This window comes from Melozone crissalis, unplaced genomic scaffold (genome assembly GCF_028551555.1).
Source record: "Melozone crissalis strain CALT ecotype California unplaced genomic scaffold, PUWL_Pcris_2 ptg000064l_1, whole genome shotgun sequence".
NCBI classification, from domain to species: domain Eukaryota; kingdom Metazoa; phylum Chordata; class Aves; order Passeriformes; family Passerellidae; genus Melozone; species Melozone crissalis.
The window spans coordinates 580,195-607,497 of record NW_026535842.1 but is presented as its reverse complement, the minus strand read 5'-3'; the positions used below and the strand labels follow the sequence as shown (position 1 = coordinate 607,497).

Below are 27,303 nucleotides of genomic sequence, written 5' to 3'. Positions count from 1 at the left end.
TGGGCACAGTGTGGCCTGTTAAGGGCAGGCCTGCTCCTAATCTCTGGTAATTAGTACAGCTGCAACTCCTCAGGGGTGAGATTACCTTCTGCACTATCTTTATTTTCTCACATTCTATTCCCCCACAAAGGAGTGTTTGGACAATATTCCCAGGTGGGACTCCTGGGGACTGTTCTTGTTCAGGCCCAGGAGCTGGACCTGATGATTCTTGTGGGTTCTCTGTGATTCTGGTAAAACAGTCTTCAGTGGCCATGTTGTACTTGGGGCACGTGTTTTTGTGGGTTCTATGGTTACAAAGAACATGAAGTGCAATTTGGAAAGTGTAAAGGCTTTTATTTATTCAGACTAAGTGAAAGCGGGTTTTTTTGTTTGCTTAAAGCCAAGGCTATCTCTGATTGTAAGTTTGATGTAAAGTTTCAGAAGTAATTAGTACATGTCAGAAAGTTACTGCAAAGCATATTTAATATTTTACTAGAAATGGAGGTTTATCTGATAATTATCAAGTCGAAATTTGCAGAAGTATAATCCCCGTGTTTATCAAGTAGTTACAGCAGGAAATAATTTTCAGTGAAATGCAGCAGGGATACAAATCACAAAATAATTTTATTGCAACATTCACTCCTTCCACACCTAATTCTGAAAACATATAAAAGGTGGAGGGCTCACATTGTTCTTCCTACTTGCAGCAGCATCAGCTCTGCAGTCAGGATGCATCTCTCTGTAAGTATGCATGCTTTTCTTCCTTATGAACTGAAACTTTGATTCAAACCCATTCCTTTATCTCTCAGAAGGGCTTATTGTCAATGCTTTTGCACCACTTGAGCACTGCACTAGGGCATCAACCCCTTCCCTGTAATGCCAGAGCAGAAGAAATGGAAAAGCTTTCTCCTCACTCTTGTGAAATACCTGTGTGTGCCTGCACAGCTCTGAGAAACAACTTGAGGTTCAGCTCTTGAAAGAGCAAGTGTAAAATGTGTCTACTTTGAGCAGCCTGGGGTAAAGCAAGGGTGCCTCCCTTTGATGCAATCCCAGATTGAAAGCAAAAAAGGGATCTAAGGAGGACCCTTGAACATCAGATTAGGAAAAGAAAAGGAGGATTCTCATGACCAGATTTGTCAGCCAGAGCTGCAGTTACACTTTTGCATTTGATTTTTATTTCAGATTTGGACTGCAGTCCTTCTAGGACTCATCCTGACTCCAGCCCTTGCTGATTATGTGAGTACAAATGAACAATTCCACAATGCTGCTCTTTCTATGTTCCCTGCTTCATGAGATATCCTTTTTCTTTCACCACCCCTTTGGAGGAAACAAATTGAAATCTTCTCTGACAGATGAAACTCTGGCACTCTCTATGTGGTAGAACTTATTCTAGTCTAGCAAAGATTTTTGTTAAAATTTTAGGAGATCACTGACTAGCTTGAAAATCTAAAAATGTCTCATTTTTTAATTGAGTCTCAGCAAATAATTGAAAATCAGCAAGTCATCCTCGGGGTAGAAACCGAGGTCCCCATCACTAGTGGCCAACCACAGATTGTGATGGCACTTAGCAGAGAGCAGCCCTTCCAATGTAGCAGGGATTTTTCTAACACTGTGGGGACATCACTGCCTCCCTTCAGACTAAACATCTTCTTCCCCTTGGCTTTTCAGTCTCAGCAGTCAGGCAACAACTGCCAGGTCTCTGTTGGTGGTGTTTTCCAAAATCTGACTCTCAGTAGTCTGACACGTGTGGTGGTTATTGAACAAAGGAGCAACCAGTTCTCATGGAAAACCGTCTGGAACTACAACACGGTGAGTGGCAGGGAGGAGGCTTGTTCACAAAGCACGTGAGGAGACTGGCTCCTGGTAGAGCTGGCCCAGGAATGGGGATTGTTTCCTTATTCTGTACATCTGGAGCCCATGATCTGGAGCAGCAACCCTTGGCATTTGTTCCTGTTTTAACAAAGGATTTTCTCCAGTCCCAAGACTTAAAAAACTGAATTGCAAGTGATTAATAACTTTTTCTTACAGGGTATCATTGCAACCAAATTGGTGCAACAGAACACCTGCTACATTTCTGTCATGAACAGAAATGAGATGCCCAGCTTTGAGAATCTGGCCCACATGGCTTCACAGAATGGGGTAAGATTCAAAATATCTTACTGTAGTTGATATTCATTTTTTTTGTCTGAGACTATTTTACAAGCCTTCTTAACCAATGGGTAAATAATAAGACATTTTATTGCTGAGACTTTTGGTAATATTTTGCAGTTACATTATTCTGTATTATCTTGCTGAATGTTGGTATTTTCTGTTTAGAACCAGATGGGTCTTGGAAGACCTAGCAAGAAGATCACCTTTGTCACCAATGGACTGGTCAACAACCTCAGCTCCTATGGAATAGAAATCTCAGCTATGTGCAGTGGACTCACCACCTACATGGCTACCGAAGTTCACAGTGAGTGCAAGCATGGCAATTCTGAGTGTTACTGACCCGGCCTTTTTGTCTCCTGGGGCATGACTCAGGCACAGATGCTGCTCTTCCACTTTGGGCCAGACAGAAACCAAGGGCTTCAGCAGTTGTACAAAGGGTTTGGCACCTTGGCAGATCAAGACTGGAACAGGGTGGGGTCACAACCCCCATAAATGATCCAAACTAAACCCTTACAGCTCCTCTCCAGCAAGCTTAGTGGGGTATAAATTTGGGCCCGGTGTTTTGGCTCACTCTGCACTGCCCTGAAATACCCAGACAAGAAAAAGGGTTGACCTAAGAACTGCTGTCCTTCAGAACAAAGCTTGCTGAGTTGATCCAGGCAGGCACCAAAGCCTTGTGCTAAACCAAGTGGCTTCCTCCCCTGTAAGTTTTCCCCATGGACAATGATCCCATTCCCCAGAGTTTAATGAACTACACATGGTAGGATTCTTCCAGAATGTCACAGCCCATGTGACTGGGCCCATGGATCGGCAGCAACCTCACCATGCAATGCCCAGCCATTGGGACTCTCAGAACAAAGTGCAATAGAGCCCAAATTTCTGCACAGGAAATCCCTAAGGGTGTTCAAGAGCAGGTCTTGGTGAGCATCCCTGGCTGAGTCACAGAGCCAGTGCTCTTTAGGCACTCCAAGAGAATCTGTCCCTCATATAACTCAAGCATTCCCAGAACAGCAATTCTTCAGAACCTGGCTGGCTCTGAGCAACACCACCATCCTCCTGTAGAAGGTCAATCAATATCTTAGGCATCAGCTCATGGGGTTTTGTCTTTTCTTTTCCAGATTTGCAAGGACCCCAGGTGAATCTGGGATCATGCATTACCCTGGATGTTCTGAGAATTGTGGAGCTGGATTACTGTGGTGGCAATGGCAACTGGAATGGCAATATCCCGGTGAGAAAACCTTAGCCCTTTCCTTTTCATGTATTAAATGCTGGAGTTTCCAGAGCTGCTGCCCAAAGCCAGCCCTGTTGTCCTTCTTGCCTGGAATCTCCTCTTTTGAGAGGTTCCTTTTTGAGGGTGCAGATGGTGAAAGAGAGCAATGGGGCAGCAGAGATTTCCATCCAAGACCTTTGAGAAAGGATTTACTATAGCCAGTGCTCTTGCACACATCAGCATTTAAAGCCGCCTGATGACAGTTGTCAGACGCAGCAATGAATCACTGAATCCATGAAAAGAATTTTCAGAGCCTCTGCCCACTGCCAAAGCTTGATTCTGGGTCCTTTGGAAAAAATTGAGGCTTCCTGGGGGTTGAACTTGTTCCATAGAAGCAGGGATTTTTAAGAAGTTTTGGGGACATCAGTGTCTCCGTTCAATGATGAAATGTCTTCCTTCCCTTGGCTTTTCAGTCTCAGCAGATTCCTGGTGGCATCTTCAACAACACGCAGGGCAACATTTTCAACAACACTCAAGTCATCATTGGTGGCCGCTCCCAAATTGTGACCATCAACAGGCAATGGCGTGTGGCAATCATTGAGCAAAGGAGCTTCACTGGGTCCTGGAGAACCATCTGGAACTACAACACGGTGAGTGGCATGGGTGACTTGTTCACAAGACACTGCCTGCAGGTAGAGCTGGCCCATGGCACAGGGCTTGTTTCCTTATTCGAACCACATTGAGTGCAAAATTTTGGGTAGGAAATCCCAGCAATCATTCCTCTTTTAACAAAGGGGTTTTTTCAATGCCAAGGCTTGAAAGAAGGAAGTGAGAATGCTAAATAATTTTATTTTACAGGGTATCATTGCAACCAAAGTCATTCAACAGAACACTTGCTACATTTCCATCATGAACAGAAATGAGATGCCCAGCTTCAATAATCTGGCCCGCCTGGCAGAAGAGAGCAAGGTAAGGTACCAAAGGAGTAGCAGAGTCCTGCCCCTGGAGTTCATTGATCCATTTCTTCCTGTGCTTTTACCTTCTGGACAGGATCAGTTGGTCACAAGTGGCTGGATTTTCTTTCTCTGAACACTAATGGGGCTTGGAATTTTTTCAGACGAATGCTTTGCTGAAAGAGGAAAAGAGTTGCACATTACCTTACCGAGTTCTAAATTCCCTGAGAACATTGAGCTATGGAGCTTGCTGAAAACAATTCCTCTGAGCAGCTCTATGAGGTCCTTAATTCTTTTGGCATGTCAGGATCTTAAAGTCCCTCACAGGCTTTTCAATACCAAACTATATTGGTCAGCTCAGAACTTTGCATGGCTGCTGCTCTTGGCCAGACTCCCTTTCCCTCTGAGGTGCGAGAGAGCATCTCCCTATTGCTCAGGCTTTCCCCTGGGGAATGTGCCCAGCCACAACCACATCCCAGCACTGATCCTGCTGAATGCTGTTTTTTGTTTAGAACCAGTTTGGTCTTGGAAGACCTACCAAGAAGATCACCTTTGTCACCAATGGATTGGTCAGCAACCTCAGGTCTTATGGATCAGATGTCTTCTCTATGTGCAGTGGACTCACCACTTACATGACTTATGAAGTTCACGGTGAGTGCAAGCCAAGGAATTCTAACAGACCTGGCATTTGTTTCCCTTGGGGAATGAGCAATGCACAATTGGTGTTTTCCCACCTTGATTCAGGCAGAAACCAGGGGCTTCAGGAGTTGCACAAGTAGTTCAACCTCTTAGCAAATCAGGACTGGAACACGGTGGAGTCACAATCCCCATAAATGACCCAAACCAACCCTTTCAGCTCCTTCCCAGGAAGCTTAAAGAGGCTTAATTTTGGGGTGTAGATTGTTTCAGGTGACACTGGACTCCCCTGTATGCCCAGTCAATAAAAATGTTTCCCTAAGAAGTGCTGTCCTTCAGGTCAGAGCTGACTGATGATTTCAATGGCAGCCCCGGTCTCAGGCATCAGCTCATGGGGTTTTGTTTCTTCCTTTCTTGCTTCCCAAGGAGTCCAAGCCAATCTGGGATCCTGCATTACCCTGGATGTCCTTGGAGTCGTGGATTTCAAGTACTGCACTGGCTATGGCAATGATCAGGTGAGAAAACCTGACCCTTACCTTTCTTGAACCAAATTGGGAGGGCTTCAGATGCTCTGAGGACATCACTGCCTTCCTTCAAAGGCTAAATATCTGCTTTCCCTTGGCTTTTCAGTCTCAGCAGATTCCTGGTGGCATCTTCAACAACACGCAGGGCAGCCAAACACATGTCGTCATCATTGGTGGCCAGTCCCAAATTGTGACAATCAACAGGCAATGGCGTGTGGCAATCATTGAACAAACGAGCATCAGTGGGTCCTGGAAAACCATCTGGAACTACAACACGGTGAGTGGCATGGGTGACTTGTTCAAAAAACAAATGAGGAGACTGGCAGCAGGCAGAGCTGTCCCAGTGATGGGGCTTGTTTCCTTATTCTGACCGTATTGAGTGCAAAATTTTGGGTAGGAACTCTTGGCCTGCTCTTCTGTTCTAACAAAGGGTTTTTTCCAATATCAGGACATGAAAAAATGAAATCCAAGTACTCAATGATTTCATTTCACAGGGCGTCATTGCAAGTAAAGTCACTCAGCAGAACGCCTGCTACATTTCCATCATGAACAGGAATGAGATGCCCAGCTTTGAGAATCTGGCTCACCTGGCAGAAGAGAGCAAGGTAAGGTCCCCAAGGGGAAGCAGAGTCCTGCCCCTGGAGTTCACTGATCCATTTCTTCATGTGCTCTCGCCTTCCTGACAGGATGAGTTGGTCACAAGTGCCTGGATTTTCTTTGTCTGAACAGTGTGTAGGTTTGGGAATGTTCCATAGGAATGCTTTGCTGAAAGAGGAAAAGGGTTACACATTCTTATTCGGATTTTGGATTTCCCTGAGAACATTGAGCTGTGGAGCTTGCTTAAAACACTTTCTCTGAGCCGCTCTATGAGGTCCTTAATTCTTTTGGCATGCCAGGATTTTAAAGACCTTTGCAGGCCTTTCAATACAAAATGCATTGGTCAGCTCAGAACTTTGCATGGCTGCTGCTCTGGGCCACAATCCCTTTCCCTTTAGGAGGTGAGAGAGCATCTCCCTATTGCTCAGGCTTTCCCCTGGGGAATGTGCCCAGCCACAACCACATCCCAGCACTGATCCTGCTGAATGCTGTTTTTTGTTTAGAACCAGTTTGGTCTTGGAAGACCTACCAGGAAGATCACCTTTGTCACCAATGGATTGGTCAGCAACCTCAGGTCTTATGGATCAGATGTCTTCTCTATGTGCAGTGGACTCACCACTTACATGACTTATGAAGTTCATGGTGAGTGCAAGCAAAGGAATTCTAACAGACCTGGCATTTGTTTCCCTTGGTGAATGACCAATGCACAACTGGTGTTCTTCCACATTGATTCAGAGAGAAACCAGGGGCTTCAGCAATTGTACAAAGGGTTCAGGATCTTTGCAGATCAGGACTGGAACACGGTGGATTCACAATCCCCATAAATGACCCAAAGCAAACCCTTTCAGCTCCTTCCCAGGAAGCTTAAGGAGGCTGAATTTTGGGGCGTAGATTGTTTCAGCTGACACTGAGCTCCCCTGTAATGCCCAGGCAATAAAATGTGTCTCCCTAAGAACTGTTGTACTTCAGGTCAGAGCTGACTGACGATTTCAATGGCAGCCAAGGTCTCAGGCATCAGCTCATGGGGTTTTGTTTCTTCCATTCTTGCTTCCCAAGGAGTCCAAGCCAACCTGGGATCCTGCATTACCCTGGATGTCCTTGGAGTCGTGGATCTGAAATACTGCACAGGCAATGGCAATGATCAGGTGAGAAAACCTGACCCTTACCTTTCTTAAACCAAATGGGAGGGGGCTTCAGATGCTCTGAGGACATCACTGCCTTTCTTCAAAGGCTAAATATCTGCTTTTCCTTGGCTTTTCAGTCTCAGCAGATTCCTGGTGGCATCTTCAACAACACACAGGGCAGCCAAACACATGTCGTCATCATTGGTGGCCAGTCCCAAATTGTGACCATCAACAGGCAATGGCGTGTGGCAATCATTGAACAAACGAGCATCAGTGGGTCCTGGAAAACCATCTGGAACTACAACACAGTGAGTGGCATGCGTGACTTGTTCAAAACACAAATGAGGAGACTGGCAGCAGGTAGAGCTGTCCCAGTGATGGGGCTTGTTTCCTTATTCTGACTGTATCGAGTGCAAAATTTTGGGTAGGAACTCTTGGCCTGCTCTTCTGTTCTCACAAAGGGTTTTCTCCAATATCAGGACATGAAAAAATGAAATCCAAGTACTCAATGATTTCATTTTACAGGGTATCATTGCAACCAAAGTCACTCAACAGAACACCTGCTACATTTCCATCATGAACAGGAATGAGATGCTCAGCTTCAATAATCTGGTGCACCTGGCAGAAGAGACCAAGGTAAGGTTCCCAAGGAGTACCAGAGCCTTGACTTGGGAGTTCATTGATCCATTTCTTCATGTGCTTTCAACTTCTGGACAGGATGAGTTGGTCACAAGTGGCTGGATATTCTTTCTCTGAACAGTATGTGCGCTTGGGAATTTTCCATAGGAATGCTTTGCTGAAAGAGGAAAAGGGTTGCACATTCCTTTTCTGATTTCGGATTTCCCTGAGAACATTGAGCTGTGAAGCTATCTCCTTATTCCTCAGCCTTTGCCCTAGGGAATGTGAGCCACAACCACAACCCTGCACTGATCCTGCTGAATGCTGTTTTTTGTTTAGAACCAGTTTGGTCTTGGAAGACCTACCAAGAAGATCACCTTTGTCACCAATGGATTGGTCAGCAACCTCAGGTCTTATGGATCAGATGTCTTCTCTATGTGCAGTGGACTCACCACTTACATGACTTATGAAGTTCACGGTGAGTGCAAGCCAAGGAATTCTAACAGACCTGGCATTTGTTTGCCCTAAGGAATCACCAATGCACAACTGGTGTTCTTCCACATTGATTCAGAGAGAAACCAGGGGCTTCAGCAATTGCACAAAGGGTTCAGGATCTTTGCAGATCAGGACTGGAACACGGTGGATTCACAATCCCCATAAATGACCCAAAGCAAACCCTTTCAGCTCCTTCCCAGGAAGCTTAAGGAGGCTGAATTTTGGGGCGTAGATTGTTTCAGCTGACACTGAGCTCCCCTGTAATGCCCAGGCAATAAAATATGTCTCCCTAAGAACTGTTGTACTTCAGGTCAGAGCTGACTGACGATTTCAATGGCAGCCAAGGTCTCAGGCATCAGCTCATGGGGTTTTGTTTCTTCCATTCTTGCTTCCCAAGGAGTCCAAGTCAATCTGGGATCCTGCATTACCCTGGATGTCCTGGGAGTCGTGGATCTGAAATACTGCACAGGCAATGGCAATGATCAGGTGAGAAAACCTGACCCTTACCTTTCTTAAACCAAATTGGGAGGGGGCTTCAGATGCTTTGGGGACATCACTGTCTTTTTTCAAAGGCTAAATATCTGCTTTCCCTTGGCTTTTCAGTCTCAGCAGATTCCTGGTGGCATCTTCAACAACACACAGGGCAGCCAAACACATGTCGTCATCATTGGTGGCCACTCCCAAATTGTGACCATCAACAGGCAATGGCGTGTGGCAATCATTGAACAAACGAGCATCAGTGGGTCCTGGAAAACCATCTGGAACTACAACACAGTGAGTGGCATGGGTGACTTGTTCAAAACACAAATGAGGAGACTGGCAGCAGGTAGAGCTGTCCCAGTGATGGGGCTTGTTTCCTTATTCTGACTGTATCGAGTGCAAAATTTTGGGTAGGAACTCTTGGTCTCCTCTTCTGTTCTCACAAAGGGTTTTCTCCAATATCAGGACATGAAAAAATGAAATCCAAGTACTCAATGATTTCATTTTACAGGGTATCATTGCAACCAAAGTCACTCAACAGAACACCTGCTACATTTCCATCATGAACAGGAATGAGATGCTCAGCTTCAATAATCTGGTGCACCTGGCAGAAGAGACCAAGGTAAGGTTCCCAAGGAGTACCAGAGCCTTGACTTGGGAGTTCATTGATCCATTTCTTCATGTGCTTTCAACTTCTGGACAGGATGAGTTGGTCACAAGTGGCTGGATGTTCTTTCTCTGAACAGTATGTGCGCTTGGGAATTTTCCATAGGAATGCTTTGCTGACAGAGGAAAAGGGTTGCACATTCCTTTTCTGATTTCGGATTTCCCTGAGAACATTGAGCTGTGAAGCTATCTCCTTATTCCTCAACCTTTGCCCTAGGGAATGTGAGCCACAACCACAACCCTGCACTGATCCTGCTGAATGCTGTTTTTTGTTTAGAACCAGTTTGGTCTTGGAAGACCTACCAGGAAGATCACCTTTGTCACCAATGGATTGGTCAGCAACCTCATGTCTTATGGATCAGATGTCTTCTCTATGTGCAGTGGACTCACCACTTACATGACTTATGAAGTTCACGGTGAGTGCAAGCCAAGGAATTCTAACAGACCTGGCATTTGTTTCCCTTGGTGAATGACCAATGCACAACTGGTGTTCTTCCACATTGATTCAGAGAGAAACCAGGGGTTTCAGCAATTGTACAAAGGGTTCAGGATCTTTGCAGATCAGGACTGGAACAGGGTGGGGTCAAAATCCCCATAAATGACCCAAAGCAAACCCTTTCAGCTCCTTCCCAGGAAGCTTAAGGAGGCTGAATTTTGGGGCGTAGATTGTTTCAGCTGACACTGAGCTCCCCTGTAATGCCCAGGCAATAAAATGTGTCTCCCTAAGAACTGTTGTACTTCAGGTCAGAGCTGACTGACGATTTCAATGGCAGCCAAGGTCTCAGGCATCAGCTCATGGGGTTTTGTTTCTTCCTTTCTTGCTTCCCAAGGAGTCCAAGTCAATCTGGGATCCTGCATTACCCTGGATGTCCTTGGAGTCGTGGATCTGAAATACTGCACAGGCAATGGCAATGATCAGGTGAGAAAACCTGACCCTTACCTTTCTTAAACCAAATGGGAGGGGGCTTCAGATGCTCTGAGGACATCACTGCCTTTCTTCAAAGGCTAAATATCTGCTTTCCCTTGGCTTTTCAGTCTCAGCAGATTCCTGGTGGCATCTTCAACAACACACAGGGCAGCCAAACACATGTCGTCATCATTGGTGGCCACTCCCAAATTGTGACCATCAACAGGCAATGGCGTGTGGCAATCATTGAACAAACGAGCATCAGTGGGTCCTGGAAAACCATCTGGAACTACAACACGGTGAGTGGCATGGGTGACTTGTTCAAAAAACAAATGAGGAGACTGGCAGCAGGTAGAGCTGTCCCAGTGATGGGGCTTGTTTCCTTATTCTGACTGTATCGAGTGCAAAATTTTGGGTAGGAACTCTTGGCCTGCTCTTCTGTTCTCACAAAGGGTTTTCTCCAGTATCAGGACATGAAAAAATGAAATCCAAGTACTCAATGATTTCATTTTACAGGGTATCATTGCAACCAAAGTCACTCAACAGAACACCTGCTACATTTCCATCATGAACAGGAATGAGATGCTCAGCTTCAATAATCTGGTGCACCTGGCAGAAGAGACCAAGGTAAGGTTCCCAAGGAGTACCAGAGCCTTGACTTGGGAGTTCATTGATCCATTTCTTCCTGTGCTTTTATCTTATGGACAGGATGAGTTGGTCACAAGTGGCTGGATGTTCTTTCTCTGAACAGTATGTGCGCTTGGGAATTTTCCATAGGAATGCTTTGCTGACAGAGGAAAAGGGTTGCACATTCCTTTTCTGATTTCGGATTTCCCTAAGAACATTGAGCTGTGAAGCTATCTCCTTATTCCTCAGCCTTTGCCAGAGGGAATGTGAGCCACAACCACATCCCTGCACTGATCCTGCTGAATGCTGTTTTTTGTTTAGAACCAGTTTGGTCTTGGAAGACCTACCAAGAAGATCACCTTTGTCACCAATGGATTGGTCAGCAACCTCAGGTCTTATGGATCAGATGTCTTCTCTATGTGCAGTGGACTCACCACTTACATGACTTATGAAGTTCATGGTGAGTGCAAGCAAAGGAATTCTAACAGACCTGGCATTTGTTTGCCCTAAGGAATGACCAATGCACAATTGGTGTTCTTCCACATTGATTCAGAGAGAAACCAGGGGCTTCAGCAATTGTACAAAGGGTTCAGGATCTTTGCAGATCAGGACTGGAACAGGGTGGGGTAACAGTCCCCTGTAAATGACTCAAACCAAAGCCTTGCAGTTCCTTTCCAGAATCTTAACGGAGACTTAATTTTGGGTGTAGAGTGTTTCAGCTGCCACTGGGCTCCCCTGTAATGCCCAGGCAATAAAATGTGTCTCCCTAAGTGTCGCGAGCTGTCCTTCAGGTCAGACCTGACTGATGATTTAAATGGCAGCCAAGGTCTCAGGCATCAGCTCATGGGGTTTTGTTTCTTCCATTCTTGCTTCCCAAGGAGTCCAAGTCAATCTGGGATCCTGCATTACCCTGGATGTCCTTGGAGTCGTGGATCTGAAATACTGCACAGGCAATGGCAATGATCAGGTGAGAAAACCTGACCCTTACCTTTCTTAAACCAAATGGGAGGGGGCTTCAGATGCTCTGAGGACATCACTGCCTTTCTTCAAAGGCTAAATATCTGCTTTCCCTTGGCTTTTCAGTCTCAGCAGATTCCTGGTGGCATCTTCAACAACACACAGGGCAGCCAAACACATGTCGTCATCATTGGTGGCCACTCCCAAATTGTGACCATCAACAGGCAATGGCGTGTGGCAATCATTGAACAAACGAGCATCAGTGGGTCCTGGAAAACCATCTGGAACTACAACACAGTGAGTGGCATGGGTGACTTGTTCAAAAAACAAATGAGGAGACTGGCAGCAGGTAGAGCTGTCCCAGTGATGGGGCTTGTTTCCTTATTCTGACTGTATTGAGTGCAAAATTTTGGGTAGGAACTCTTAGCCTGCTCTTCTGTTCTAACAAAGAGTTTTCTCCAATATCAGGACATGAAAAAATGAAATCCAAGTACTCAATAATTTCATTTCACAGGGCATCATTGCAACCAAAGTCACTCAACAGAACACCTGCTACATTTCCATCATGAACAGGAATGAGATGCTCAGCTTCAATAATCTGGCCCAGCTGGCAGAAGAGAGCAAGGTAAGGTTCCCAAGGAGCAGCAGAGTCCTTCCCCTTGAGTTCATTGATCCATTTCTTCATGTGCTTTCACCTTATGGACAGGATGAGTTGGTCACAAGTAGCTGGATTTTCTTTCTCTGAACACTAATGGGGCTTGGGATTTTTTCAGAGGAATGCTTTGCTGAAAGAGGAAAAGGGTTGCACATTACCTTTACCGAGTTCTAAATTCCCTGAGAACATTGAGCTCTGCAGTTTGCTGAAAACACTTTCGCTGAGTAGCTCTATGAGTTCCTTAATTCTTTTGCATGCCAGGACCTTAAAGACCTTTGCAGGCCTTTCAATACAAAATGTATTGGTCAGCTCAGAACTTTGCATGGCTGCTGCTCTGGGCCACAATCCCTTTCCCTTTGGGATGCGAGAGAGCATCTCCCTATTGTTCAGGCTTTCCCCTTGGGAATGTGCCCAGCCACAACCACATCCCAGCACTGATCCTGCTGAATTCTGTTTTTTGTTTAGAACCAGTTTGGTCTTGGAAGACCTACCAAGAAGATCACCTTTGTCACCAATGGATTGGTCAGCAATCTCAGGTCTTATGGATCAGATGTCTTCTCTATGTGCAGTGGACTCACCACCTACATGGCTTATGAAGTTCATGGTGAGTACAAGCAAAGGAATTCTGACAGACCTGGCATTTGTTTTCCTTGGGGAATGACCAATGCACAATTGGTGTTCTCTCACCTTGATTCAGCCAGAAACCAGGGGCTTCAGCAGTTGTACAAAGGGTTCAGGATCTTTGCGGATCTGGACTGGAACAGGGTGGGGTAACAGCCCCCATAAATGATCCTCAGAGCTCATTTCCAGAAAGCTTTAGGAGGTTTAATTTTGGGGCCAGAGTTTTTCAGGTGACACTGAGCTCCCCTGTAATGCCCAGTCAGTAAAACTGTCACTCTAAATGTCACCAGCTGTCCTTCAGTCAGAGCTGACTGATGATTTCAATGGCAGCCCAGGTCTCAGGCATTCGCTCATGGGGTTTTGTTTCTTCCTTTCTTGCTTTGCAAGGACACCAAGTCAATCTGGGATCCTGCATTACCCTCGATGTCCTGAGAGTCGTGGATCTGAAATACTGCACTGGCAATGGCAATGGACAGGTGAGAAAACGTGACCCTTACCTACTTGAACCAAATGGGAAGGAGAACCTGAGCTGCTGCCCAAAGCCAACCCTGATGCCCTTCTTGCCTGGCATCTCCTCTCTTGAGAGGTTCCTGCTCAAGGGATCAGATACTGAAACAAAAAATCGGTCAGAACAGGATTCCATCCGGGAGCTTGAGCACGGATTAACTGTGGCCAGTTCTCCTTAGACCCTCTGCCCAGCACCACAGCCTTGATTCTGGGTCCTTTAAAAAAGATTGAGTGCAGGGAAGGCATTTCCCAGAGGACAGAACTTTTTCCATTGTAGCAGGGATTTTTCAGAAGCTTTGGGGATATCAGTGTCTCCGTTCAAAGGTAGAACATCTTCTCTCCTTTGGTTTTCAGTCTCAGCAGATTCCCGGTGGTGAGGGCAACTCACACCTCGTCATCATTGGTGGCCAGTCCCAGATTGTGACCATCAACAGGCAATGGCGTGTGGCCATCATTGAGAAAAAGGCTGGCATTGGGTCCTGGAAAACCATCTGGAACTACAACACGGTGAGTGGCAGGGAGGGGACTTGTTCACAAAGCATAGGAGGAGACTGGTTCCTAATAGAACTGGCAGAGGGATGGGGATTGTTTCCTTTTTCTGGCTAAGTTGAGTGCACAATTTGTGATAGGAATGCTTGGTAATTGTTTCTGTTTTAACAGAGGGTTTTCTCCAATTCCAATGAATGAAAGACTGAAGAGCGATTTATTAATATTTTCATTTCCCAGGGCATCATTGTAACCAAAGTCACTCAGCAGAATGCCTGCTACATTTCCACCATGAACAGAAATGAGATGCCCCTCTATGATAACCTGGCTCACCTGGCACAAGAGAGCAAGGTAAGGTTCCCAAGGGGTAACAAAGTCCTGACCCTGGATTTAACTGGGAAATATCTTCATGTGATTGCATCTGCAGGAGAGGGCAAGATTTTCACATGTGGCAGTATTTTCTTCCTCTCAACAGTAGTGGGGCTTGGAAATTTTTCATAAGAATGCTTTGCTGAAAAAATAAAGGGGCTGCAATATTCCGTCCCCAAGTTCAAATTCGTCTGAGAATCTTGAGCTCTGCAGATTCCTGGGCAAAGCCTTTCACTGAGAAGCCCTTCAAGGGCTTTCATTCTCTTGGCATGCCAAGATCTCAAATTTCTTCACAGACATTTCAGTACCAAACTGCATTGGTCAGCTCAGAACTTGCTGTTGCAGCTGCTCTTGGCCAGACTCCCTTTCCTCTGGAGTGTGAGAGAGCACCTCTGTATTTCTCAGCCTTTCCCCTAGGGAATATGCCTAGCAGGGACCAGATCCCAGCTCTGACCTTGCTGCATGCGGGTATTTGATGTTTAGAACCAGTTTGGTCTTGGAAGACCTACCAAGAAGATCACCTTTGTCACCAATGGATTGGTCAGCAACCTCAGGTCCTATGGATCAGATGTCTTCTCTATGTGCAGTGGACTCACCACCTACATGACTTACGAAGTTCATGGTAAGTGCAAACAAAGGAATTCTGTCTCTAAGTGACTTGGCATTTGTTTCCCTTGGGGAATGACCAATGGATAGTTGCTGCCCTTCCACCTCAAAACCCACAGAAACCAGGGGCTTCAGCAGTTGCACAAAGGGTTCAACATCTTTGCAGATCAGGATTGGAACAGGGTGGGGTCACAGCCCCTGATTATTGAACCAAACCATACCCTTACAGCTCCTTCCCAGGAAGCGTAACGAGGCTTAAATTTGGGCCCAGAGTATTTCAGGTGACACTGAGCTCCCCTGTAATTCCCAGTCAAGGAAAAGCATTGCCCTAAGAAGTGCTGTCCTTCAGGTCAGAGCTGACTGACGATTTCAATGGCAGCCAAGGTCTCAGGCATCAGCTCATGGGGTTTTGTTTCTTCCTTTCTTGCTTCCCAAGGAGTCCAAGTCAATCTGGGATCCTGCATTACCCTGGATGTCCTGAGAGTCGTGGATCTGAAATACTGCACAGGCAATGGCAATGATCAGGTGAGAAAACCTGACCCTTACATTTCTTGAACCAAATGGGAGGGGGCTTCAGATGCTCTGAGGACATCACTGCCTTTCTTCAAAGGCTAAATATCTGCTTTCCCTTGGCTTTTCAGTCTCAGCAGATTCCTGGTGGCATCTTCAACAACACACAGGGCAGCCAAACACATGTCGTCATCATTGGTGGCCAGTCCCAAATTGTGACCATCAACAGGCAATGGCGTGTGGCCGTCATTGAGCAAAGGAGCTTCAGCAAGTCCTGGAAAACCATCTGGAACTACAACACAGTGAGTGGCACGGAGGGGGCTCCTTCAAAAGCATCCAAGGCGTCTGGCTGCTGGTACAGCTGGCCCAGGGATGGTGATTGTTTCCTTATTTTGACTATTTTGAGCTCACAATTTCAAGTAGAAATTTCCTGCACTTCTTCTGGTTTTAAGGAAGGTTTTTTACAGTCCCAAGGCTTGAAAGACTAAAGTGCATGTTCTCAATAACTTTATTTTCCAGGGCATCATTGTAACCAAAGTCACTCAGCAGAATGCCTGCTACATTTCCACCATGAACAGAAATGAGATTCCTCGCTTTGACAACCTGGTTCACCTGGCAGAATTGAGCAGGGTAAGGTTCCCAAGGAGTAGCCTAGTCCTGACCCTGGAGTTCATTGGCCCAATTCCTCGTGTGCTTTTTCCTTCTGGAGAGGAGAATGTGGGCACAAGTGGCTGGATTTTCTTTCTCTCAACACTAGTGGGGCTTGGGATTTTTTCAGAGAAATGCTTTGCTGAAACTTGAAAGTTTCTGCACCATTCCCTTCCTCATCTCCACTTTCTCTGACGATGTTGAGCTCTGCAGTTTGCTTGCCACAGCCTTTCTCTGAGGAGCCATTTATGGGCCTTGATACTCCTGACATGCAAATTCTCAAATTCCTACAGAGATTATTCAGTACCAAACTGCATTGCTCAGCTCAGAACTTTGCATGGCTGCTGCTCTTGGCCACAATCCCTTTCCCTCTGTGGCACAAGAGAGCATCTCCCTATTCCTCAGCCTTTCCCCTAGGGAATATGCCTAGCAGGGACCAGATCCCAGCTCTGATCTTGCCAAATGCTGGTGTTTGATGTTTAGAACCAGTTTCTTGTTCCAAGACCTACCAAAGAGATCACCTTTGTCACCAATGGATTGGTCAGCAACCTCAGGTCTTATGGATCAGATGTCTTCTCTATGTGCAGTGGACTCACCACCTACATGACTTATGAAGTTCATGGTAAGTGCAAACAAAGGAATTCTAACAGACCTGGCATTTGTTTCCCTTGGGGAATGACCGATGCACAATTGGTGTTTTCCCACTTTGAATCAGGCAGAAACCAGGGGCTTCAGCAGTTGTACAAAAGGTTCAGCATCTTAGCAAATCAGGACTGGAACACGGTGGGGTCACAGCCCCCATAAATGACCCAAACCAAATCCTTGCAGTTCCTTCCCTGGAAGCTTAAGAAGGCTGAATTTTGGGGCGTAGATTGTTTCAGCTGACACTGAGCTCCCCTGTAATTCCCAGTCAATGAAATGTGTCTCCCTAAGAAGTGCTGTCCTTCAGGTCAGAGCTGACTGATGATTTCAATGGCAGCCAAGGTCTCAGGCATCAGCTCATGGGGTTTTGTTTCTTCCTTTCTTGCTTCCCAAGGAGTCCAAGTCAATCTGGGATCCTGCATTACCCTTGATGTCCTGGGAGTTGTGGATCTCAAGTACTGCACAGGCAATGGCAATGATCAGGTGAGAAAACCTGACCCTTACCTTTCTTAAACCAAATGGGAGGGGGTTTAGTTGCTCTGAGGACATCACTGCCTTTCTTCAAAGGCTAAATATCTGCTTTCCCTTGGCTTTTCAGTCTCAGCAGATTCCAGGTGGCATCTTCAACAACACTCAAGTCATCATTGGTGGCAACTCCCAAATTGTGACCATCAACAGGCAATGGCGTGTGGCCGTCATTGAGCAAAGGAGCTTCAGCGGGTCCTGGAAAACCATCTGGAACTACAACACGGTGAGTGGCAGGGAGGGGGCTCCTTCAAAAGCATCCAAGGAGTCTGGCTGCTGGTACAGCTGGCCCAGGGATGGTGATTGTTTCCTTATTCTGACCATTTTGAGCGCACAGTTTCAAGTAGAAATTTCCTGCACTTCTTCCGGTTTTAAGAAAGGTTTTTTACAATCCTAAGGCTTGAAAGATTAAAGTGCATGTTCTCAATAACCTTATTTCACAGGGTGTCATTGTAACCAAAGTCACTCAAGAGAATGCCTGTTACATTTCCACCATGAACAGAAATGAGATGCCTCGCTTTGACAACCTGGCTCACCTGGCAGAAGAGAGCAAGGTAAGGTTCCCAAGGTGTAGCAGATGCCTGATCCTGGAGTTCACTGCCCCATTTTTCATTTGCTTTTTCCTTCTGGACAGGAGAATGTTGTCACAAGTGGCAGGATTTTCTTTCTCTCAACACTAGTGGGATTTTTTCAGAGGAATGCTTTGCTGGAAGAAGAAAGGGGCTGCACCATTCTCTTTCTCATCTCCACTTTTTCTGAGGATGAGGTTGAGCTTTGCAGCTTGCTGGGCCAAGGCTATCCATGAGGAGCCCTTCAAGGGCATTAATTCCCTTGGCATTCCAATATCTCAAAGTCCTTCAAAGACATTTCAGTACCAAACTGCATTGGTCAGCTCAGAGCTTGGTGTTGTAGCTGCTCTTGGCCAGACTCCCTTTTCCTTTGGGGTGTGAGAGAGCATCTCCCTGTTCCACAGCCTTTCCCCTGGGGAATATGCCTAGCAGGAAACAGCTGTGACACTTATCTCGCTAATTGCTGTAATTTCGTGTTTAGAATCATATTGGTTTCGGAAGACCTACCAAGAAGATCACCTTTGTTGCCAGTGCATTGGTGAACAACCTGAGGTCTTATGGATCAGATGTCTTTGCTATGTGCAGTGGGCTCACCACCTACATGACTTATGAAGTTCATGGTGAGTGCAAGCCAAGGAATTGTGTCTCTGAGTGACCTGGAATTTTTCTCTCCTGAGGAATCACCAACGCACAATTGCTACATTTCCACCTCAAGTCAGACAGAAGCCAGGGGCTTCAGCAGTTGCACACAGGGTTCAACAGCCCCCATAAATGACCCAAACCAAACCCTACAGCTCCTTTCTAGTAATCTTAATGAGTCTGGGCCCATGAACTGGCAGCAACCTCACCATGCAATGCCCAGCCATTGGGACTCTCAGAACAAAGTGCAATAGAGCCCAAATTTCTGCACAGGAAATCCCTAGGGGTGTTCAAGAGCAGGTCTTGGTGAGCATCCCTGGCTGAGTCACAGAGCCAGTGCTCTTTAGGCACTCCAAGAGAATCTGTCCCTCATACAGATCAAACATTCCCAGAACAGCAATTCTTCAGAACCTGGTTGGCTCTGGGCAACACCACCACTATCCTGTAGAAGGTCAGTCAATGTCTTTGGCACCACCTCATGGTGTTTTTTCTTTTCTTTTCCAGGTGTGCAAGGACCCCAGGTGAATCTGGGATCATGCATTACCCTGGATGTCCTGCAAGTTGTGGACCTGCATTACTGCAGTGGTAATTTCCATGGCAATGGACAGGTGAGAAAACCTTAGCCCTTCCCTTTCTTGAACCAATTTGGGGGCTCAAAGCTGCTCAGAGCCAACCCTGATGCCCTTCTTGCCTGACATCTCCACTTTTGAGAAGTTCCTGCTGAGGGGCCAATGCTGGAACAGAGCAATGGGTCAGCAGAGGTTTCTGTTCAGGAATGTAACCATGGATTGCCTCTGGCCAGTGCTCTAGCATGCATCAACCTCTAAAGGCACCAGACGGCAGCTGTCAGATGCAGCAACGATTCACAGAATGCTTCAAAAGGAATGCTTGCACCCTTGATTCTGGGTCCTTTGGAAAAGACTGAGGGCAGTGCCAGCACTTCCCAGGGGGCAGCAGGGATTTCCCAGAAGCTTTGGGGACATCACTGTCTCCCTTCAAAGGTGAAACATCTGCTTTCTCTTGGCTTTTCAGTCTCAGCAGATTCCAGGTCACAACTGCCATTTCTCTGGTGCCTGTGTTTTCCAAAACATGACCCTCAGCAGTCAAACCCATGAGGTGATTTTCCAGCAAAGGAGCGAGCAGTTCTCCTGGAAAACCATCTGGAACTACAACACGGTGAGTGGCAGGGAGGGGGCTCCTTCAGAAGCTCTGCTGGGAGCCTGGCTGCTGGCACAGCTGGCCCAGGGACAGGGCATGTTTCTGTATTGTCACCATCCTGAGTCCAGGATTAGGGGTGGAACCTCTCAGCATTTTTTACTCTTGTGAGTCAGAGTCTATCCCCTCTTTTTGGGTGGAAAACCAAACTGCAAGTGCTCAGTAAGTTTTATTTTTGCAGGGCATCATTGCAACCAAACTGGTGCAAGAGAGAACGTGCTACATTTCCACCATGAACAGGAGTGAGATGCCCACCTTTGATGCTCTTGTCAGGTTTGCTGCAGACAACAAGGTAAGATTCAAAGTCAGCAGTTGCTTGGAACATTGTGCTGTATTTGAAATTCCTTTTTTTTTGCCTAAAGCACTGCTGTTTTCAAAACCCTCTTAACCAAATGGTAAATTAAAAGCCATTTTAATGGTTGTTTTCAGTGATATTTTTCAGATACATCATTCAAAGGCTTTCAGAAATTACAATATTCTCATTTGGATGCCTTTAGTGCAGGTTTATTTTGAGTCCAAGTCTCAGATTAGTTAGGTTATTTTTACAATTATTCAAATCATTATTTCAATTGACATTTGATGCTACCTTAGTAACCCAGACTTTAAATTCTTTGCTAAGTATGTTTCAGAAAGTCTCTTTCTCAAAGTCTAGAAAAATATTTTTCTTCAGAATATCTAATTGAGGAAGAAAAAATATTTCAATTTTATAGAAAAAATGCTTTAGTAAGCTTTCAAACTTTTTGAAGAGGACTATACACCATGTTTAAGTTCAGCCATTCGCATTAGCACAGACATTATACAAATTATCTCAGCATTCAGCAGATTCACCTTTGCTAAAAGCTGAAGCTTCCCTTGAAATCTGAGAGCTGAGTCTGTAAAAAAACTACATTTTCAATAGCAGGAAGGCCTGTAGGGCAGAAAGGAATTAGGAGGAGACTTCTTCTGCCAGCTGACAGCCCAGGTGCCCCTGAAAGTTGTCCCTAAAATCAGTTGGGACTGAAATACCCAGCCCTGAGTCATCCTTCCTGAGCAAGGAACAGCCCCAGCAGGAACCAATCCTGGCACTGACCCTGCTGAATGCTGGATTTTGTTTAGAACCAGGTTGGCCTGGGAAGACCCACCAGGAAGATCACCTTTGTCACCAACGGATTGGTCAGCAACCTCAGCTCCTATGGAGCAGAGGTCTTTGCTATGTGCAGAGGGCTCACCACCTACATGGCTTATGAGGTTCATGGTGAGTACAAGCAAAGGAATTCTAACAGACCTGGCATTTGTTTCCCTTGGGGAATGAACAATGCACAGTTGCTGCTTTTCCACCTTGAGACTGACACAAAGTAAGCAACGAACATGCATCCTTGTAGAAGGACAGCTCTTATTATGGAGATGTGTATGAATCTACTGAATCTGTGTCAGTTTCTTAATCACAGAAGTTCTTCTATTGAGCTCAAAGCCAATATTCTTTTGAAATATATTCAAGTAATTCTTATACTCAGAGCAGTTAATCCTCAGGCACCATCCAAGTACTCTGAGCCTCTCTCCAAGCTGATGGTCTCCAACCCTCCTTTGGAAAACATTCTGCAGCTCAGGCTCCAGCTGCTGCATTCTGGCTTAGCAGTAATTCCACGTCCTCAGTGCTTGCTTTGCTTTAAGGTTGCTTTGGCAGCTGAAAGGGCTCAATGGGATTGAAAAGGCAAGTGCAATGTGCCAGGTTTAAGGGCTGTCAGTGAATGCACAGAGCACTTAAAATCATCTTAGCCAGTGCCTCTTTTTTTTAAAATATTTTTGGTGTTGTTTGTTTAGGACCTCAACTGAACCAGGGATCATGTATCTCTCTTGATGTTCTCAAACTTGTGGATCTGAATTATTGTGGAGGAAATATCAAGGCCTGAAAACCTTATCTTCCTTCAATCAAGAACAGAGGATCTGAGCTGCTGCCCAAGGCAAACCCTGATGCAATTCTTCCCTCACGTCTCCTTTGAGAGATGGCCTGGGGGATTTAGATGCTGACACACATCAACTGGTGACCGCAACTTTCAAATAAAGTCCTTCATTATGTATTAACTCCAGCTTGTTTCTCATTACTCTACCCTTTTTAATCTAAGAACCCCTCCACAAACATATTTTTACTGTCTCCCTTCTACCCCATTTGAGCCCTTCAAATGCTCTTTTCATTGCCAGCTCCTAACACAGGACACAAAGAGCTGGGCAAGCCCGAGGGTGTGGATGGTACAAACAAGGCATTCACAGTTAGGACCTTCCTTCCCTGTTCAGAGAAAGATGCCTCCCATTAAGAACCTTGATTCAGGTGGCACAAAAGGCAGAAAGAAAGCAGGGCAAAGCATTGAATTTGCCTTTTTTAGGGGAAGGGGAATCTCCTTTGTGGGATTTACAGAGTTGTTCTACTCCTAGAACAACTAGGAGTAGAACAAGGTTGGGATTCCTGTTGCTCAAATCTTTACAATCACGATTATTTCCTTTTCTCTAACAGAAATGGCAGGATGCCCCAGGTTATCCAGGCGAATACAAATCTGTCTTTAGTGCCAGCACCAGCCATGCCACATCCCTCAGGTTCTGCCAGGCTCAAATCAGCCCTTAGTCCATAATCTGGTGCACCCTGGCACAAAGCATCACTGCAAGTTTACTGGGAATCTCTGCTCTGCTTCTGATGATCATTGTTTTTCCATTTAAAAGTGGCTGCTCAGTACACTGAGCTTACCATGAGCACTTTTCTCTCACCTCCCTGTATGCCATGAATTCAATCAGGCAGGTATCAAAGCCTCCTCTTATCAGAGCACTTCCCCAGGAAACTCGTCATGCTTCTGTGAACACAGGGCACCTGCCAATAAGGCAAACCCATTTTCAGATTTAACTTTGGGATATTATGTATAAAAAGCAAGAGTGCACATCAATTAGCAGCAGGTTTCAACATCAGTTTGTGGAAGTTAACAGAATTCAGTGGCAAGGGTTGGTCTACTGCTTACTGCACAGATGAGACCTGCAAAGGAAAATCAAATTAAAATCCCTTCAGAATGGCACACACAGAGCCCAGGGCTGCAAAGGGTGAGGGTGCAAAGGGTTTAAGAGCATTTAAACACTGACTCATTTACAAGGTGATTCAATGGTGTTTACTACAGTTACAACAAAGACTGAAATATAGATTCTAGATAGCAACATTCATACCCTAATCACTGCTCATGCACCCACACAGGCCCAGAGCTGTTTGCATCTCTATCTGTGTGTGCAAAGGGACCTGTTAAAAATTTCCCTGAGTTCACTGGAAGGGGTCAAATGCCTTTGCATGTCTCAGTGGGTGAGGGTTGAGTCTCCAGGAGCGGGGGATTCCAGCCCAGCCTTCAGGAAATCAGATTTTGACTGCAAACCTGAGGCTTTGTGAGCTGCAGGACACATCCCAGTCCACAGGAGAGGCTTGAGGAGCCCAGTGCAGTGCAGGGCAGCTCAAAGGGCCCCTTGGCTCTGCTGTTGATGGGGTCAGGAGATGGTTGTCCTTCATTGCCAGGAGATTTCCACCCTGGCCTGTCCCATTGGGTGACAATGGCCCCGTTCCACCCAGGCTGTGATCCAGGTAGACCATGTTCCCAGGCTGTCAGGGCTGAGTGATTGTCCCTTGTTCCCTGCCTGGGTCAGGGAACCAATGCTCCTGACAGAAGCGGCGTCACTCCCACGTTTGCCTCTCAGAGCTCCCAGAGCAGCTGAAAACCAGGCTGGGGCAAAGCCTGGATGTACAGCCTGACACAAAACCACTGAGGGCTCCCAGCTGGGCTTCCCAGCCGCCCCTCTGAGGCCACAAACCATCTCCCCTTTAAGCTGATCTCCAAGGGCAACAATCCCCCAAAACCTGGCCGCTGCAGCCAGTGCTTTATTGAGAGAAACACTGCTGGGAATCCACAAAGCTAAATCCTCACCTCCTTTAATCTATCCCAGAATTTGGAAGATCGAGAAAAGCTCCCAGGAGCACCACAATGGAAGTTCACACCACTCTGGCACTGGGGTTATGCCTGAGCAGGAGAAACATCATACACGTGGCATTGCTGGAGGAGGCAATAAAACCTATTTATTCTTTTTTCCTACCAACAGATTCCTACCTCATAATCATCAGACTCCAGCAGATCAAAATTTCCAAAAGTAAAATCCCGATATTGATCAAGTAGTTACACCAGGAAATAATTATCAAGGACATGCAGCAGGGAAACAAACGACAAAATAATTTTATTGCAACATTCAGCCCTTCCACACCTAATTCTGAAAACAAATAAAAGGTGGGAGGCTCACATCACTTATTCTGCCTTCAGCAGCATCAGCTCTGCAGTCAGGATGCATCTCTCTGTAAGTATGCATGCTTTTCTTCCTTATGAACTGAAACTTTGATTCAAACCCATTCCTTTATCTCTCAGAAGGGCTCCTGCCTCTCTGGGGCACCGAGGCTTTCTCTGGGGACATCGTGCTCCTCCAGAAGGAGCAGCTCAGCCCCTGGGGTAAAGCAAGGGTGCTTCCCTTTGGGGCACTGATGCAATCCCAGGTTGAAAGCAAAAAAAGGATCCAAGGAGGACCCTTGAACATCAGATTAGGAAAAGGCAAGGAGGACTCCCATGACCAGATTTGTCAGCCAGAGCTGCAGTTACATTTTGTATTTGTTTTTGATTTCAGATTTGGACTGCAGTCCTTCTAGGACTCGTCCTGAATCCAGCCCTTGCTGATAATGTGAGTACAAATGAACGATTCCACAATGCTGCTCTTTCTCTCTTCCCTGCTTCAGAGATCTCCTTGAACCTTTCATTTTTCTAAAGCCTTGGGGAGATAATCACTTGAAAGCCCAAGTGCTCTTTCATTTGTTTTTCTAGCACCAGCAGACTGAAATAAGCAAGAAAATCTCCATTAGTGGAGGCTACCAAATTATGACCATCAATAGGAAATGGCTGGTGGCAAGTATTGAGCAGAAGACCAACCATGAGTACTGGAAAACCATCTGGAACTATGACACAGTGAGTGCAGGGAGGGGCTTGTTCAGAGCAGCTCAAACATTCAGTAAAAACTGCTTTTTAATAGATATGAAATTCCAATATTAATGATTAAATTCCACGTGGTCAATAATTTTATTTTACAGGGCTTTATGGCCACCAAAGTGCTGCCAGAGAGAGCTTGCTACATTTCCATAATGAACAGAACAGAGATGCCCAGCTTTGATGCACTTCCCCAGCTGGCTGCAGACCTCAGGGTGAGATTGAAAAGGAACAGTTATTGGAAAGTTGTACTTAATGCAAAGTCAAACCTTGCTATTTCCAAAAGTAACACATACTTTAAAGACCAGATTTGTCACACCGTTAATTAGATAGTTTTATCAATTTCAATGAGATTTTACAACAATGTAACTTTCACCTCTTGAAAATTGGAATACCCTTGTTCAGGTGCTTCCAGTGGAGGGTTTACGTGTTTGGCCAGTGTTGTAGCTCAGTTAGATTATTCTTATCACATTGTTTACTACTACTACTACTATTATTATTATTATTAATATTATAATAATAATATAATATAATATAATATAAAACCAATATTAATATCAGTAATAATAATAATATTAATAATAATAGTAGTAGTAGTAGTAATAATGATATCTATTGTTTATAACAACTAAAACGAGGAGCATGCCTGGGGTTAAGCAGAGCAGGGCACTGATCTTGCTGAGTGCTGGTGTTTGCTCTTTAGAACCAGAGGCACCCAAGACCCCCTAGCAAGGAGATCACATTCACCCTCATCAGGAGAGCCATCCGCGACCTGGAATCTTATGGACCAGACATCTTCTCCACGTGCACAGGGCTCTCAACTTATGTGGCCTATGAAGTTCAGGGTGAGTGCAAGCAGAGGAATTGTGTCTCTGAACATTTGTTCAATGCCCAATTGCTGCTCTTGCACCTCAGAACCCACAGCACCCAGGGGCTTCAGCACTTGTACAAAGGGTTTGACATCTCTGCAATCAGGACTGGACCAGGGTGGGGTCACAGCCCCCAAAAATGACCCAAACCAAACCCTTACAGCTTAATGGGGCTTAATTTTGGGCTCAGAGTGTTTTGGGCCCCCTGAAATGCCCAGGCAATAAAAAGGGTGTTTGTAAGCGCCTCTGTCTGGGCTTGACCCAGAGCACCTAACAGCATCTCTGTCTCATGGTAATTGGTTTCTTTCCCTGTGTTTGTAGGACCCCAATTCAATCTTGGATCGTGCCTCAAGCTCGATGTCCTCCAATATTTGGCGCTCACCTACTGCCACAACGATAACTTTGTGTAAATCCTGCCTTTCCTGAGCTGCTGCCCAAACCCAGCCCTGCTGGAATCATTCCCTGGCATCTCTTCTTCCAAGAGATTCCTTCCTGAGCATTGGGTGCTGGAACAGATCAGTTGGTGAGCAGAGCTAGCAATTAAATTCCTTCATCATGGAATAACTCCTGCCTGTTTGTCATCACTCCACCCTTTTTCATCTCAGAGCACCTCCATGAAAATATTTTGCCCCATTTTTGCCCTTTCACTGCTCTTTTCATCCCAGCAGAGCCAGAGAGCTGGGCAGGCCCCAGGGTGTGTGTGGTACAAACAGGGAATTCACAGTTTGGACCTTCCTTCCCTGCCTGGGGAAAGATGCTGCTCATTAAAAACCTAGGGGGCACAAAAGGCAGATAGGAAGAAGTGAAAAACAATTAATTTATCATTTTTAGGGGAAGGGGAGTCTCCTTTGTGGGATTTACAGAGTTGTTCTGTCCCTGACACAAGGCAAGGCTGGGATTCTTGTCGCTCAGATCTCTGAACAATTACAGCGGCCCAGGGAAGGAAGAAATCCTCTTGGCCACTGAGTGTCAGCCTCGAGTTGCACAGCTGGAAAGCCAGGCACAGAGCATTGCATCCCCTGGCAGCCCCTCCGAGCTCACCAGGTGTTGGCATTTAGGGCATTGGGGCTGTTGGTGCGCCCCGAGGGGAATTTGGGATCCCTGCAGCAATAAAAGCTCGGCTGGAGGCACCAGGGGCTCCCTCAGCGGGGCTGGTGCTCGCTGTGAGCTCTCCTGCCTGCTCTGCAGCCCTGTTTGTGCAAGGAGAGGTGAGTGTACATTGATTTATATTCTCCATGGGTTTCCTTGGAACAGGGGCAGGTCAGGCTTTGGAGTTCGGGGATCTGGGGCTTTGGTGAGCACAGGAACTGCTGGGCACTGCTCAGGAGTGAGAAAAGGCAGGGCAGGAAGCCTGGCCCGGCTCTTCACTCCTGAGAAGCTGCCCCAAGGTTTTAAAGGGCTTTAAATCCAGATTTTGCCTGTGTGGGGAGCAAAGATGTCCCTGCACAAATAAAGATGTCCCTGCACATCTCTTTTGTCTGTATGGGGAACAAAGATTTC

General features: G+C 46.0%; 2 protein-coding genes across 2 annotated transcripts; both read left to right on the top strand.

Annotated features, from left to right (window-relative positions):
* The first annotated feature begins 708 nt into the window (after positions 1–708).
* On the top strand, positions 709–19,324 carry LOC128945405 (uncharacterized). Its single transcript, XM_054289155.1, has 42 exons — positions 709–720; positions 1,162–1,215; positions 1,648–1,788; positions 2,008–2,118; positions 2,296–2,434; positions 3,258–3,358; positions 3,814–3,990; positions 4,199–4,309; positions 4,806–4,944; positions 5,356–5,444; positions 5,560–5,730; positions 5,948–6,058; positions 6,554–6,692; positions 7,107–7,195; positions 7,351–7,482; positions 7,700–7,810; positions 8,132–8,270; positions 8,685–8,773; positions 8,930–9,061; positions 9,279–9,389; positions 9,711–9,849; positions 10,264–10,352; positions 10,508–10,639; positions 10,857–10,967; positions 11,289–11,427; positions 11,846–11,934; positions 12,090–12,221; positions 12,439–12,549; positions 13,045–13,183; positions 13,588–13,676; positions 14,062–14,214; positions 14,434–14,544; positions 15,046–15,184; positions 15,605–15,693; positions 15,849–15,980; positions 16,198–16,308; positions 16,810–16,948; positions 17,363–17,451; positions 17,573–17,719; positions 17,937–18,047; positions 18,544–18,682; positions 19,206–19,324. Exons 1-42 carry the CDS (start codon positions 709–711, stop codon positions 19,322–19,324), a joined length of 4,947 nt encoding a protein of 1,648 aa, XP_054145130.1.
* A 466-nt stretch (positions 19,325–19,790) lies between these two features.
* Positions 19,791–26,213, top strand: LOC128945403 (gastrokine-1-like). The gene is made up of 9 exons (XM_054289154.1): positions 19,791–19,877; positions 20,098–20,208; positions 21,012–21,150; positions 22,095–22,162; positions 24,582–24,635; positions 24,776–24,916; positions 25,039–25,149; positions 25,644–25,779; positions 26,125–26,213. Exons 1-9 carry the CDS (start codon positions 19,791–19,793, stop codon positions 26,211–26,213), a joined length of 936 nt encoding a protein of 311 aa, XP_054145129.1.
* Positions 26,214–27,303: the final 1,090 nt, after the last annotated feature.

Coding starts and splice junctions, on each gene's coding strand:
- LOC128945405 (XM_054289155.1), top strand. Junction 9,390..9,710: donor ACCTGGCAGAAGAGACCAAG/GTAAGGTTCCCA, acceptor TTTTTTGTTTAG/AACCAGTTTGGTCTTGGAAG. Junction 15,694..15,848: donor CAGGCAATGGCAATGATCAG/GTGAGAAAACCT, acceptor AACAACACACAG/GGCAGCCAAACACATGTCGT.
- LOC128945403 (XM_054289154.1), top strand. CDS start 19,791: ATGACCCTCAGCAGTCAAACCCATGAGGTGATTTTCCAGCAAAGGAGC. Junction 24,636..24,775: donor ATCCAGCCCTTGCTGATAAT/GTGAGTACAAAT, acceptor TTGTTTTTCTAG/CACCAGCAGACTGAAATAAG. Junction 25,150..25,643: donor AGCTGGCTGCAGACCTCAGG/GTGAGATTGAAA, acceptor CTTTAGAACCAG/AGGCACCCAAGACCCCCTAG.